Source organism: Cynoglossus semilaevis, chromosome 14 (assembly GCF_000523025.1).
Source record: "Cynoglossus semilaevis isolate Cse_v1.0 chromosome 14, Cse_v1.0, whole genome shotgun sequence".
NCBI lineage: Eukaryota > Metazoa > Chordata > Actinopteri > Pleuronectiformes > Cynoglossidae > Cynoglossus > Cynoglossus semilaevis.
Window position 1 is genome coordinate 23,206,975 of NC_024320.1, and position 16,410 is coordinate 23,223,384.

General features: G+C 39.3%; 1 protein-coding gene across 1 annotated transcript in view; it reads right to left on the bottom strand.

Moving 5' to 3' along the window:
• The window catches only part of astn2 (astrotactin 2), a 220,838-nt gene extending 205,948 nt beyond the window's left edge, over positions 1-14,890 (bottom strand). Inside the window, exon 1 of the mRNA XM_025061990.1 lies at positions 14,293-14,890. Coding sequence (XP_024917758.1) covers positions 14,293-14,719 — 427 coding nt within the window. The 5' untranslated portion in view covers positions 14,720-14,890. The remainder of the gene's footprint in view (positions 1-14,292) is intronic.
• Positions 14,891-16,410: the final 1,520 nt, after the last annotated feature.

A 16,410-nucleotide genomic window follows, 5' to 3' on the forward strand; every position in this document is an offset into this window, starting at 1 on the left:
CAGCTGCTGATTTAAACGGAGAGGGCCCGGTGTTGTGGGCCAACATGGTCGTTCAGCTCTGCTTAAGTCACAAATTGATTTCTTTAGGTTATGGGTCTCAAACTACCGGCCCGGAGGCTGATTCCAGCTGCTGCTCCCTTTTCCTCTGGCCAACACCCACACTGTTGTTCCATTTAAGCTTTATTGCCGAGTGATTTAATTCAGCCGAGCAAAGCAGTGAATGAAGGTGGGCAAATATAAATATCTGCGGCACAAAGACCCTGCATCAGTATGAATGTGCATAACACATTTCTACATAACTGGTTCCGTTACTCCCGTCCATGAGACACACACACACGGCAGGCACACACAAACACACACACACACTGAGTAGTCATCACAGCGGCATCAGTCATCACGCACTTGCAATCAAAAGGCTGGAAAAAAAAAACATAATTTATGTAATCTAAATGCAAAGGCTGTTTTGGAGAAAGCACAATCTTTAAGAAAAAAAAAAAAAGAGGCGAGTTGCAGCAGAAAATGTTTTTGCTCAAATATTGTGCACAAACTGAATAACGATCACTCGCTTGGGTTGAGTCACATTTAGCCGCCCGGAATTTTTACGGCCATAAGGCAAACAAGTGTGTTTGGAATGTGCACCACGTTGTTTTTCTTTTTTTTTGAAACCCACAACAAGAAGTACAAAAATAATTAATGTATAAACCTGCCTTCAGTCAGGTTTGTTTGCTGTACAGTACGACTCTCCATGGCTACACACCTCGCTCTTCTCCCTTCCTCCTCTAGGAGCCGAGTGTGATTTGTTTATGGGATGGACATTAAAACCAGACACGCTGCATGTGTTTTTTTTGAAAAAGGTGGAAAGCTGTGAAGCAGATGGGAAAAGGACGCCTATTTATGTGAGCTATCAACACTCGCACGATATACATGATGATACGAAAGGAACACATGACAGATACTGATAACAGATACTGTGAAAAATGAGACACATTCACTCCGAAGCACGCACACCTCTGCCGTTGCTAATTTCACACAAACATAACTGTCGATGGCCCGGCCTAGCCTATTATTCCTGTTCCCTCACACACAAAGAAAGTGCATAGCATAGCTGCTGAATATGAATCGGGCTCAGTTCAAAACAGCTGCGGCTCGGCTGCTGAGGAGCGGAGACAGGCCGAGAGTTTAACTGCTGAGCAGTCAAAACGTTCCTGTCCCAGGTTTGGTGTAAAAGTTGATTAAAAATGGAGAGGTTTCATTCATTTTTAACACACTTCCATTTTATTTTACAGCTTTACAGAAAAATGTCCTAAACTTCCCTAATTTTGTCCATACTCACATTAAATCCACTCACAGATAATGTAGATTTCTTTTTAGGGGAGGATCGGGGCGTTCCACCACAGAAACCTCTATGTAATAAGTTACTCTGAAAGGTGTGGTAGTGACACGTGCACTTTTTCATTTATCAGTTAGTATCAATACATAATCCATACTCGATACTTGTGTGAGTATCGATATCTCGATACCATTGAATCGATACTCCCATCACTGTCTAGCTTTTCTTCTCAGAATAAGAATCTGTACTACATCTATACTCTCTATCACATCTATATCTACTGTACATCTATATATCTAGTGCCTGAAAAAATATATAAATATACATATATACACATATATACGATATGTATGTGTATATATATATATATACATACATACCTATATACAAACATTACCTATCAGATATATACATGTATATATATACATACATACCTATATACAAACATATATACATGTATGTACTGTATATACATGTATATATGTATGTATATATATATATATATATATACACACATACACACACACACACACGTATGTATATATGTATGTATGTATATGGATTTATTTCAAGTGGTTACAACATTTTAACAGGAAAACCCTACAGAGTCACCATCCCAGATTTCCAGTTTTTTTAAACCTCCACTAATTTACCGATGAAATATGAATTGTACCAGAGCAGCATACAGTTGCGAACTCATGTGCCACCACTGGTTCACATACCATAGTTTGAGAATTGCTTCTATGAGTTAAAAGACTGTAATACACACCTGTAAACTCTTGCAGCCAACACTGAAATATTCAATCATTGCAGGATGTGTCTCAGCGAGCTGCGCAAACTGTTAAACACATCAAGCGTCACTGATTGTCAAACCACTGCTGGGACTCCCAGATAATAGTTTTTTGGAGAAACATAACAAACACAACCTGGGATAATGGAGAAGGTTTTTTTTTCCCCCACATCGAGCTGAAAACAATTAACTAATGTTATCCAAGTTCAGCATACAAAAGGAAGACTTATTACATGAGCCTAAAAGCCGACCAGGAACTGGGATGGATGCGCATGGTGAAGCATGAGAAAGTGTGTGAGGGAAGCCATCAGTCGAGGGAAGATTAATGGAGCAAACTCTTTATCTGAAGGAAATCTCAGAGATTGTACTGCTCGGAGCGAAGGCAAATGGGAGCAAACACACTGGCAGAGATAAAAGGTTTAAAATCTTCTGTAGGAACCATTGAATTGTGGTTGTTGTGAGCTCTACAGGGCTGGCAAATTTCCAAGATCCAAAGTCAATTCTCCTGGGAATGAAATTTCATGGCGTTTAAACATCATTGTGATGAGAAGGTATGAACAATGACTCCTCAATCCTTCTTTCAAACGCACACTGTTCGTCTGGCTGCACAATGAGACTCTTAGAATTTTAATAATTTGCTGTTAATTATTGTCTGATTATCAGAAAACAGCAAAGACTGAACCACGTATAATGGTTCATTAGAAACACGATCAACGGCTTCACATTTTTATTACAACTTTTTAAAGGAAGTTGGAGGATGTAAGCAGCAATTCAATTTGTCAATACCTTCTCTGCTTATGTGGCTCACATAGAAACGTACACACAGAGCAGTCAGAGACCCAGTGACTTCATATCAGCATCTGCAGCATTTTTCATTTGGACCCAAAGCAGATAAGTTAGAGCCTGTATGTATCTGAGGACTTTGTCCTGGTCCCACGACACCCTGATAGTACTCACGTTAGAGTGAGGGTTTCCTAGTAATACTGCAGCTTCCAAGCGGAATTCTAAACACACACAGCTTCTGGACATTGGAACTCTGCTATACACAAAAATACAGCCCCCCCTACTGCACGCCCGCCCACCCACCGACCGCTCCTCTCAATCTTGTTTTCTCTTGTTATCTTCCACTTAGATCACACTGTTAGGAGCGGCCTTATTACTTCTCTATTGTGTTCTTTCATGTCTTTCTTCAGCGGTTGCTTTCATACTTTATGTTGACCTGTGTACAGAAAAGATGGAATGATCTTATTAGTAAAATACTAATGGTACAACAGCTGCGAGGATCAGTCGGACAAAGACGAAAACTCTCCCACAACATTGGGTTTGTGACTCCTGAAGGGAGTATCCAACAGAAGTCAACATTTTAGGTTTTTAGGGGGTTGTTTTTTTTAAGAAAAAATTTGCATTAATAATACACAGGCCTGGGAATAAAGCAGTGCTTTTATTGTGAATAGGACACCTGAGGGAAAATACACTGAACTTTTGAAACGAGAATAATCCATCAAGCCTTTTTTTACTATCTAAAGCCAAAAAAAGTGTCTTTCTACAAACCCACCCCTCATTACAAAAACACCCCAGTAACATTATTGATCCAGGAAAAACATAGAGACAAACAACAAGATGGTGGACTTTAGAATCGACCGACTCTTCGAAAATTTTGACACAAGCAGACGAAGAAAAATGTCCGATGCAGAAGCTTAACTCACCATTAAATTCACAAAACACATCAAACAACAAACTGCAATAGAACTACGGCATGAATGAGCCCAACCTTTCGGAACCTTCCCCAGAATCTAACTTATCCAGGTCAACGCTTCTTAGCCTTTTTGACTTTGAAGCCCAATTTTTATAGTAAGTTGCACGCAGCCCATTAGGTATTAACAACGTTTAGGCTTAATAGACTCATCATGGTTTTTTTTTGTTGTTTGTTTGTTTTTTTTTCTATTAAAAATATAAACCAGTTTAAAAAGCTAAAAGCTGTATTTGATGATTCAGGAGTGAACTACACAATGTCTGTGTGGTTGCCAGAAATGTGTCATGTCAAAATAGGTTCAGATGCCAAAAACATGTGGAAACCACTCTATTTTAGGACGGTAACACATTTTTTAAACCAGCTGTTAAATTTGAAGGAAAAAAAAAAACGACCCTCAGCTTCAGTCTTTATCCAAATACCACTTCATTTCCTGTCGTCTATTCAATCAGACCACAGCTTTGTTTAAAAGGTCAGGTTGGCTCCTCGCCGCTCGCTAAATCTATGTGATAGATATTTCCAAGATTGATGATGGCCTCGAAGAATTGTGGCTAACTTGAACTTTGTGCGGCATTCAGCACGGTTCACATCCGCTGCATGCACTCGCAGAGATACCATGTGCAGGGTGATAGATGTTCCTGAAAATCCCTGAGCTCTAAATGTCTGGCTCACGTTATAAAACATGTTTTACTAAGAGAGCAAATACATTACACAGTTTTTGTCACACGGGGCTTTCTATTATGTGGTGGGCACACACTAGAGGAGCACAAGGAGCCAAAAGAGCAGCTAAATGGAATTGCTTTTATAAATCAGTGTCACATTATGCATTCAGTGTACAGGCTACAAAGCCACTCCACGGTACACAAGTGAAAAATGTTATGAATCAGTAGGGAATCTGTTTGCCACAAGATCTCTTTTGAGATAAACTATACAAGCTGTTCTCTGATAATGGTGCATGTTTGCATACGGATTGTTGCAGATAAAACAATGCCAGGTTGAAATAAAAACATGAGGTGGAAGTCGATGGCACAGTGAGCACTTTGATAGAGGTGTGGAGAAAGAGAAACATTTCATCAAAAACTCTCTTGGAGTTAAGACAGGGGTCTGCGACCTATGGCTCCTGAGTATCATGCAACTCTTAACCTTTTTTTGCATTGGTTCCCTGATAAAACATATTTACTGATGTGCTGAATTTAAGAAGATATCACAAAGGATGGGGCTATTACTTTTTTTTAACAATATATATATATATTATATATATATATATTTATGTGAAACGGTGCAGAGCAAAGTGAACGAGTGGCGGACATACAAGGGGAGATGCTGAGAGATGCTACGGTGCATGGGCCAATCCGGTCTGCGACCTATGGCTCCTGAGTATCATGCAACTCTTAACCTTTTTTGCATTGGTTCCCTGATAAAACATATTTACTGATGTGCTGAATTTAAGAAGATATCACAAAGGATGGGGCTATTACTTTTTTTTAACAATATATATATATATTATATATATATATATTTATGTGAAACGGTGCAGAGCAAAGTGAACGAGTGGCGGACATACAAGGGGAGATGCTGAGAGATGCTACGATGCATGAGCCAATCAGTGTGAGGAACAGAAGTGAATGCTCAACTAGCCAATAGAATGCTGTGCACAATCTCATCCAGGTAAACACCACCATTTTTAAAACCAATACTTTCATGTGTATGATTATTTTATAATATCTTTTAGTTTATTTTTTGCTATATTTTTACTGTTTAATTGTTTTAGGTTATAAAATGTTTTGTATCATGAAAATAATGAAAATATTGGAAAATAAACAAAAACATTCTCCATAAAAAAAACTGAAATAGCGAAACTGCTGTGGAATGAATTAAAACAATTCTGTAATGTACTAAGGGAGCGAAAGGGAGATGGGTGATATAGAGAAGGAACTGTAATGCAAAAAAATACATTTACTCCAATTTTTCACCTAGGGCTATTTTCAGCTTGCATGCTAACAGCAAAAAACCTAATGTCACTGTCCCTCCGGACCTAAGATCAAGTGCACAATTTTATGGTACAAAGGCCATAATGATGTGAGGTCACTGTGTGCAGTAGTAGCGAATACTAGTAAAAATCTCATACTACAAACTGAATGTTACAGTACTGTGTTGAAATCGACCTGTTTTTGATTACCTGACCTGTACAATTTTGCGTACTGTGTTTTCTGTAGTATAACTGCAGTACCAAAAACTTCATACACTGCATTACTGCCAAGACAAAAATGGTCTGAATCTTTTGGCGTTCAAGGTTGAGGACCCTCTAAGTCTAACATGGGTCTAAATAATCAGGCCTGTCAGTCAACCTTCCAAAGCTACGTTTACACTCAGCCCTGGGTTTCTAAAGGGTTTTAGCCCAGGTACTGCAACCTGGGCTACATAAAGAAACCTTGTTTAAGTTAATCGTGTCAGTCTGGTTTGTTGTTCTCAGGTCCATTTAAAGACGAGCAATTTAGGTGGATAAATCTTTTTACACTTTATTCCCCTTAGACACCAAACACTGCATTAGGATGCATTCCTGGTTTTTTGCATGGTGTGAAATAAATACACATTTAGATACAGAGAAGTCGTCACTTTTTTTTTTTTTTTTTTTTGTGGTTGTTGTCTTTAAGGTTTTGTGTGTAGCAAGCGGTTCGGCGATTTGACGTTTCGGCGCGTGGCTGTTTCTTTAACACTGTAAACTGCTCATTTGTCCTGCTTCTATACAAGTGACAGGCAACAATGCTACTGCAGTGCAATACTGATGAAAGCATTTCCACTTAAGAAGGAAAAATACATCAACAGGACTTTGCAAAAAGTCATTTCTAATTTTACTTTTTTTTTTTCTCACCAGAGTAGTATATTCAAATAGACACAGATTCCTGTTAGTGATAATGGAGTGTTTCATTCACATTAGTCAACAAAGGTTAAACTCACACTAACAGCAGCACTGCATTTGTTTGTGAAGAGTCATAAGAATAGAAACCGACAAAAGGCAGATAAAACTTGGCGACAACAGATGCCTGCAGTCAATTTCTCCTTAGTCTTAAGTCTTAAGTACTTGACTTTGGTTAAACTTGTGGAAGCAAGCTAAATGCTAATACAGTTAGCTTTCCTGTCTTATTTGATATGTTATCCTAGTTGAGTCAACATTTTAGATGCATAGATGATTTGAATCAGATCATATCATTGATATCACTGATCTTGGGTTCATCTCATAACATGGTTTTCCACTCTTTTCTATTGGAGAGACATCATCTGACAAAACCCATTAAGCTCAGTACACATTGATTGGTTAGACACTCGCAGCACTTTCTTGTTTCAGTGTGTGGACACAAACAGAGCCCATTCACAGGGGGATGTAATGTGTTTAATTTGCAAAACACAGTCTCAGTAATTACACATTCACCCTAAAGAAATATTTACATTTATCAGACACTTTTATCTGAAGCAACTTACAAGTGAAGGAGGTGTCATTAGGTCCCTCTGGAAATCGAACCCAGGACTCTCTGCTATTTGCTTGCCTGCAAACCACTTTTTAATCCAGTCGCCGTCACACTTTAGATAAACCTCCATCCTGCGCCAAAGACCACCCACTGACAAGAAAGAGTCGTTGTAAAAAGTTCCAACCTCTGTGATTCTCCCAGCAGCCGTATCACAATACATCACCCCTGATCAATCCCTGATATAATTATTTTCTAAATACCAGACTCAGCCATTATATTCCAGCAATTATACGAAGCATATTAGTCATAATTTGTTTGACATGCAAGTAAACAAAACTCATATATTTTGTTTACGATTACTGGACCAGCACTTCATCACAATTTGCCTCCTTCCCTACAGTAAGTCAACTACGAGATACTGCGTCTTAGCCAGCTCATTTTAAACACACAATGGCTCATGAATAAGCAAAAGCAGAAACGCTAAAGCAAAGAGCTATTTAATTTAAATTCTGCCATTTGCCTACCATTATCTCAGATCGTCTCTGCTAATTAATAAAACCAAAAACAAAATACACAAACAATAATGCTTTTTGTTGTTCTGCATAAGTAAGAAGTGCGGAGGGGTGGGGTGGGGGGGGTGAGCTGATGCATTCATTAGACTATTTACATAAACCTCTTTGTTCCTTTTGTCAAAGATAACTACAATGCGCCTCTCAGCAATGGTAACGATCAAACGATTATCTTGAGATCAAAGCTGTCCACAGTGCCATGAGGCAGCACAGACAGTGCTGCTCCAACAAAGCATTACCAGGAAAGGTTTCAGCACAGAGAGAGAAAGCAGCAGAAAGCACTGACCACAATTCAGTCATGCTTTAAAAAGCCATCAATTCAGTGTCTCAACATTTCACTAAATAACAATCACTCTTTCTTACCAGCTGACATGGCGGCCCAGCCAAGGACCGTGTCCACCGGGTGATGTGATGCTCCTTTAACATAATAATCAGTCTCTCCACCAAAACTGTTTATTGATTAAATATACAATCTAATATGGGAGGGTAAAAAAATAATCTTTGGGGTTTTTTTCAGATCTGATGTCTTTTAAGATTAAGATTAAAAAGTCCTTTATTCATCCAACAATGGGGAGTCAGAGTGTTGACAGCAGCAGAATACAGCACAAGGTGAAAAGAGTAAAGTATAGCATCGTGCCATAGAAGAAACTATCAGAATGAAACACACTGTAACTGGTGTAACCAAGCCAGTTACAAATAACCATCAAAATGACAGACATGTATTTGATATGTTCTGCAATATTTATTTTTTTTGCAAAAATATTGGATTTGTAGTTCTGCAATATTTTTTTTTTTTGCAAAAATATTGGATTTGTATCAATTCGAACATAAAATATCATCATGTTTTCATGTTTTTAAAATTAATGTAAACAGCGGCCTTAGTTCACTTTTCAACATAAACATAAAAAAATGAACTACTGTTACAATTTCACTCAATAAAAATGATTTAGTTAAATGTACTTATTTTTATCTAAATGTGCTATTATGCGCACTGCATTCGGTTATTGACAATTGAATTAAGATACAGCTATGACAGCAACCCTAGCATCTTTTAAGCTCACATTTGATTAAACAACAAATTTTCACCACATGTAAGACCGCATAAAGTGATGCAAAAACAACCTTCTGTATCTTTATGATAAGACTGTAAATTATGTAATGGACCCTCTGACCCCCTCCCCACAAGACTAAGTAAAAATCCTATTTGCTATTGTCTCCTAACGCTCTAATTAATGAGGGCAATGAGGTTGTTTAGACCCAAACGAATGTCTCCGACATCTGATATTACAGGAAAAAAAAACAAAAACAAACCCCATCTCAGCTCCACAGATGTAATAACTCCCGCTTCCAACAATGACCTTTGCCCCCTTCCCCCACTGGTGATTTATTTTTCTGCTGTGCTAATCTGAGCCTCGGACATCAGACAGAGATGTGCACTCTGCACAACACGTTCTTTGCTACCAGAAACAAATTGCCCCAGCTCTGGCATTTTTCTTTTCTTTTCTTTTTTTTTTTACATTTCCGCTGCTGCTTTTAATCTCCCATCTCTAAGCACGAAGGGTTCGCTGGCTGTAACTCCTGCTTAGAAAAGCTGCCACAGGGGCAAAACAGAAAGGCTGTCTGAACAGAAGGAGCACAAAAAGATGCACAAAAAGATTAGGACACAGAAGATTGAAGGTACGACTACTTAATCCAATACAACAGACGAAGGACGAGGAGACTTGGAGTGTGTTTTCAAGAGTGTGGTAAAAGCATTAAGGATTTTTGAAAGGTGAACTCCTAATGAGCTGTTTACCGAATCAGCCACCTTGGTTAGCACATTGATTTCTGCACAGTTCCCCATCACTTAAAATGAATTAAGAAATCATTTGTGTGACAAAGGTAAAGCAACACTGAACTCTCTGCCTGAAAATCCCAACTAAATTGCTACAAACCTGCTTCCCCCATTGTGCTGCAATCTACAACCAGACAGAGAAACAGTCCAGAGGCCTACAACTTAGATACTTCATTCTTTAAATTTACTTGCACCGAGGCAACAATAAAACATAGAGTATGAGGATAATCCAGTAATTACTGCTCTTTAATGCCTTGGTTCTTAAGCCGGTGGTATGCGGGCTTCCTATAGTCACATTTAGGGGAACTTTAAGTTCATACTGACAGAAGGCAAATGAAGAAAAACAAAATAAACAAATTAAACACTTCTAAAAGCTGTGTTTCCATCTAGAAGTCCCTTTGCACCAGCTCACAACCTGCTTCTTTGCTTCGTCTAAGAACTGAAATCCATTTTCTATCAAATGATCTTAAAGATCCCTGATTTCGGTGGTTGAAAAATCTGATCCAAAGTCTCAGGATATGTTCCTTAACGAGGTTTAGTATTTAAAACTTGAGCACCTTTTAACATGATAAAACCTGTCTTAGAACTGAAATTAGTGCCAACGATAAAACCTGTGTGCTGGCATGTTTTATTTGTGTCTTATTTCAGTGCTTAACAAACTAAATTCCACTGTGTTAGAGAGTCGGGGGAGGGTAGAGGCTACGTCTACTGTGTTTCCCCCCGCACTACCCTTTCTACACATCCATTCTTCATGACACATGAGGCAATAAATCAAAGCTGAGCAGACAGGCCAGGACGGCAGGGTGAATCGCCATCCTTACGATTGCTACAATTGTAATTTCTATAAGACACTAGAAGAACGTATGACAAAACGACCATCACAACAGAGGGGGAACGAACAAGGTCAACAACTATGATGGATGTAAAACAACTCTGCAGAACAACAGTCTCCTCCATACGAGTAAACATATAAAAGTTGTAGAATGATGACTCCCAAATTAAATTAGATTTTTTTTTCTCAATTAAACAACATGCACTAAATTTGGAGCCACTGGAGGGAATGTCACGTTTGCCAAAATACTGTAGGTGTTTTTATATAAAAAGAAAAGTAGAGGAAGATAGTTACATCCGCTGGGATATGATGAGTCACCAGGAATCCTACATAAAGTGCCCTAACAGCTAGTTCCAACTTCGTAAATTGATTCCCCGAGTGTTGATGTAGACTAAAACGGCTCTGGAATAATTGGGTGTAAGCATCACTCCACTTCAGTTTCCTAATAACAGTTAATCGCAATAACTGTCAACTGCTCGCTTGATAGGAAAAGAACAGCGTCAAGCAAATTGACATCTAGAAATAAATTTAGACTTAAACAATGTAGGTTTGTCCCTACATCCTGTCGCCATATAAAATACGCTGTTAGTGGGCTGTTGCTTCTGTCCTGATATGTAAAGTGTGTGTTTCCGTAACAATACATTGTTGTGGGAAGTATAACGAGAATGGTATGCCTGGGTTTTAGGTAACAGCCTGTGAAAAGAATTGGAAAGGTAATAAAAAGAAAGATTATGATTTTACACTGATTTTTCAGAAATAAGGTCGTGTCTTAGATTCCGATTTTACAAACTTCCCAAATGTGCCTTATAATCCAATTATAATCCAGGGGCTCCTCGGTTTACACCGTCCTCAACCTACGTTGTGTCGCTGTTGTGTCTTCACACCCCCTAGGTATAGATATATTAAGAAAGTCTTGTTCGCTCCTTTTAATGAGGAAGACGGCTCTGTTTACAGTTTGCCAGAAGGACGCCATATTTAAAAAAAACAAAAACCTTTTGCCCTTCTTTTAGGCTCAGAGGACAATAAAGAATCCAACAGCACACTTGGTCTTCATTTCTGGTCGTAGCACAGGTTGTGTTGTTCTGACTATTTTGCGCAGTGCTTCATTTGTTAAATAGAAAGTCCCAGAAATCAGATAGCATGTGGTTCTAATGTGTGGTTTTAATATAGACACAGAGGTGGCAGATTCCACCTTGGAGGAGGGGGATCCTGTTCTGGCCCTGATTTTGTGATATGTAAGGGCAAACATCTAAGTTACATCAAGGCAAGGAACCAAACCCTGAAGAAAGACGAGGACTTCTTGTACCCAAATAATTAAAAACATTTATCCAATTAATCAAAGGCAAGCTGTTATATCATTGCTAAATATTTATTATTTACCTAGAATATCACATTATGATTTGTGTTGCTGTTTCAGAAAGACAAGTAGCACTTTGTTTTAAACACGTTTGTATTTGGGACAAATTAAAATGATTAAAAAGCGTAAGGAAAAATGTATGTATTGTGAGATACTACTGTAATTTACGTGTTTTCGTTCACACTCAGACTGTGCAAATAATGTGTGTATCCACCATCTAGTCAAGGAACAAAAATTCACACTCCAGGAGAGAAAGAGAGGAGAAAATTAATAGGTAGAAAATTGATGCAACAGACATGACATATAAACAGAGTCTGACAATTCAAAGGACAAAAAAATCACCACGTGATGAAGTTTGCTCATTTTTTCTTACAAAATTAACAAACTGTGTTCAATGTGCAGAAGTCTGTTTGTAATTTCACTGAAAAATACTGTTAATATGACCACTGCACCATGCTTACTTGGATTAAATAACCAACAAAATCCCATGCTTTCTTGTAGGTGCTATAAACCCGACAACAACACACTCCAACAAAGATCTTTCAGGTTGCAGATAAGCAATTATAAAATGGATCGAGGAACTTTTTTATCGTATGGGTACTCCAAGACTGCTAACCACAGCATCTTTACTCATTTTGTGTCAGAAAACAGGAAAGGAAGCTAACACACTCACAAGTTGAATGTAACATGTTAGCTTAGAGATACTTTACAGTGAGCCCAGAAAGCTATTTGTATATATACAGTATATGTATGTAACAGGAGGTTTAGACAGCAAAGTTGTTCGGATTCACAAACCTATTCTGACACCTGAGGTTACAGTACCTGATTGCTGTGTAATTAGTTTTCAATCAGTGCATCTCTACCTTTCTGTATAATTTCAAAAATCAAATTAAGTTTTTCCATAAAAATGAAATACATGTGAAGATTAATGAGGAACCTGTGAGTTATGTATGTATTAAAAACTATATTGTGGTTGTTGTGTTGTTCAACAATATGTTGGTTCTTCAGATGAGATATTACATATGACAATTCAAACAGTTCTCAGACCCTCAGTCACACGTCTTTTTTTATTTTTATATAGAGAGATTTTGCATTTAGGAACGCTGCTAAATAACTGTGACTAATTAATATTGTCCTTCAATGGCTGTTGTGAAGATGCAGATTGCATGTGCACCATGTGGTTCGTGGTTTACGTGTATGTTCCTCTCTACCCGTCAGCCTCCCTCCACACAGAGTGCAGTCAAAGCACTGGAAAGGGTGAAGCAGCACATTTGCTCTCTGGCTGACTGGGAGGACAGAGAAGTCTTTCTCAACAGTCAACGGCTGTCCTTAATGAGAATAGAAAGTGATTTACTAGCCTAATGCTCCGGCCCTCGCCCTCCCGCCTGCCTTTAGTTCATGCAGCCGGTGTAGTTGGCAGCAAATGTAGAAAGGATGAAATCAAGACCAGGGAAATCGGAAAAAATACCAGACCGTGAGCGAGAGTCTGAAATTTAAGGTAACGAGACACTTCACAGGTTTTCTATTTACAGCAACCTTGAACAGCAGGGTAGATGGGAAAAAATGCATAGCCTTGACATTCCACTGCATACACTGTGTGTTTTTCTTACTACATTCCTGAACTAAATGCATTCACTTCCACAACAACCAAAGGTTCCGTGGCTCACGTATCAAAAAGACAAGTACACAGGAGCAACCATGCAAATACCCTTCTGTTGTTGTGGTTGTATTATACTATTTAAAACACAGAATCAGTCCAGAGTCACTGGCATTCACTGGGAACTTCTTCTCTTTTTTCTTTCTTTTTTAAATACCCCATTAAAAACCAACTGCTGTGAATTTACTTATGTGAATAAACAGAAGGTGGAGCATCTTTATTGTTTTCAAGCATGCCCGAGTGAATATGATGACGGCTGATGCAAACTCTGGCTGAATATTTCAGGGAGTCCAACATGCAAAGCAGAGCACATGCACGTGAGACCACAACGCTAATTTCACCCGATGTTTGAGGAGCCAAATTGCCTTCATGTTACCAGTGCCACACGTGGTGAATGCATGAAATTTAAAGCACTAATCGTGTTAAAACACAAAACGAGCAGAGTGCACGAGATAAATGAGGAGTGGGAGCAGGGAAATTTGAAATTAAAACAAAGAATGAGATTAAAAAATAATTTTAAAAAACGCTGGTGATTTTGTGCAGGACAGTGAATGCAGATGGGAAGACAACAAAGTGGGAACGCACTAAGGAGTTTGTGGCTGGTTTGGGACCGAAGCGTGGAGTGTGCTCAGTGTGTGGATGCTCTTTGTGTCCAAATGTGAAGCGACCGTGAACGCAGCACAGTTAGAACCACAGCAGTTCTTACCCAGCGTAAAGTAGGGGAGAGCTGTGTTGTCAAGATCATCCATTACTGAAATTCGCCCAGGTAGGTCGGTCCTAACGAATAACAGGAGTCGGGATTCCCCCCCTCCGCCTGCTCCTCCGCCTACTCCTCCTCCTGGTCCTCCTCCACCGCCGCCACCAACAGCACCGCCACCTGCGCCACCGGCTGCACCTCCGCCGGCCACGTTCCCAGCGGCTCCGCCGGTGAAGCTGAACTCGTTCTCCCGGAGTACGGGCAGGGTAGAGACGGTGACTGTTTTCACTTCACATGGCGTCTCCGCATCTCCCTCTTTCGTCGCCCTTTCTTCGTCGGGTAATGTCGCCCCTCTGTTCCCGTAGACCGACACGGTCCCCGTTAGTAGAAGCGCCAGCAGAAGAGCGCGGAGGTGCGCCACTTCTATCCGCGCCATCCCGCTCCTCGTGTGTGTTTCTCTCGCTTTGAGTGGAGCTCATAAGCTGTCCGTTCACTTATAGTACAGTCGCTGCAAAGAGGAGTCGCGTCCGTCCAGGAGGCGGCAGCACAGGTGTAGTGAGGATGACATCTCCCGGCTCCTCTCCCACAGAGCCGTTCGTCTTCACATGGTGGAGGAATCACGAACATNNNNTCAGCAGGTTAATGAGGTTTACTAATAAACTTGGTCAAAGGTCATTTGAGAGAGGGTTTTCCTTCAAACTTGTCCAAAATAAATTTAATTTAATTCAAAAAACACTTTACTTTAAAACTATTTTTACATGAGTGAATTATAATAATATGGTATGTAGGATATTTTCATTATTAATTTTTAACTGTGTTTCCTGTTTTATAAAAAACATGTCTTTATATCTTTTGCTCAATGAGAAACAACAACAACTTTTACCTGGTACTGGTTAAAACTAATATGCACATATGTGGAAGTGAGAGGCAGCATGCAGTTAATTAACAATAAAAAAAATTCACACTGCAGACAGTAACGCAGACAACGGGTCATTGGTCTGAAAAACACCAAAGATTCTTGGTACAGAAGAAGCCAAGACACAGTCCTGCCGAAAATTCCACAGCAAATTCCTACTTGTTCTTTGCACCAATAGTGCATTCACACATGCGGAGATTGTTAATGCCATGGCAACTGATCAACCCAGAACTCACATACTGTACATCAGTACCTATGAACTCACCTACGCTAACACTTTGGTGATAAAATAATCTAGGACATAAGAACATCAGAAGAGTCAGACTTCTGCTTGGAGCCACAATGAACATATTCATAATAGATGAAATATAATTTTACAAAACATCATGAACACAGAGTGTTTTCTCATTTCTTTCACTTTCTAAATGTATCAAGTGGGCCGGATCAAACCCCCTAGCGGGCCGGTTTTGGCCCATGGGCCGTATGTTTGACACCCACGATCCAATGTATGGTTTGAATCGTGCAAATAAACAAAGCCATCTTTGTATATACCATTCATCCACTGTGCTCGATAACTAGTTCCCATGTAACTCGTTAGTGGGTTTTAATGCCATAAATTGGGATGATGGAACCAGACTATGGTGACACTGGATTGGATGCACCTTTATACCTAAAATGAACTACTCCAACTTAGTAACAATTAATGTGCTACGTGAAGAAAAAGAAATACATGTTTTGATCAAAATCTAAAAAGACTTCATTGACCCCAGTCACACATCAGTGACTTGTATAGACAGGATATTTCTGTAAACCGGACCTCAGTTCATCAACTTATAAAGAGGAAATAGAAGCTATCTTTTGTACAGTATATAGAATCCAAGTGTACTACAAAGTACTTCACTTAGCCCTGCCGTATGTATATATTATTTTTTAGAAAGTAAGGAAGCCTAATGAGAGATAAACAGGTAACTGTGGACCGAAAAATCTGACGGAGATTAACACGGTACAGACGCAGTTGTGATATACAATATGAGGTAAATGTTATCTCTATTTGTACTAGACAATTACTGCGTACTGTATGAGCACGTCACGCAGTATAGGACTATTTTAAACCAGGCATTACGGCAACATAGGAGAATCTAAAGATAGCAACTGTGTATAAAAGACATCAATTATGAGGCCACCCCGGACCGCAGCTGTCAAACAAGCGT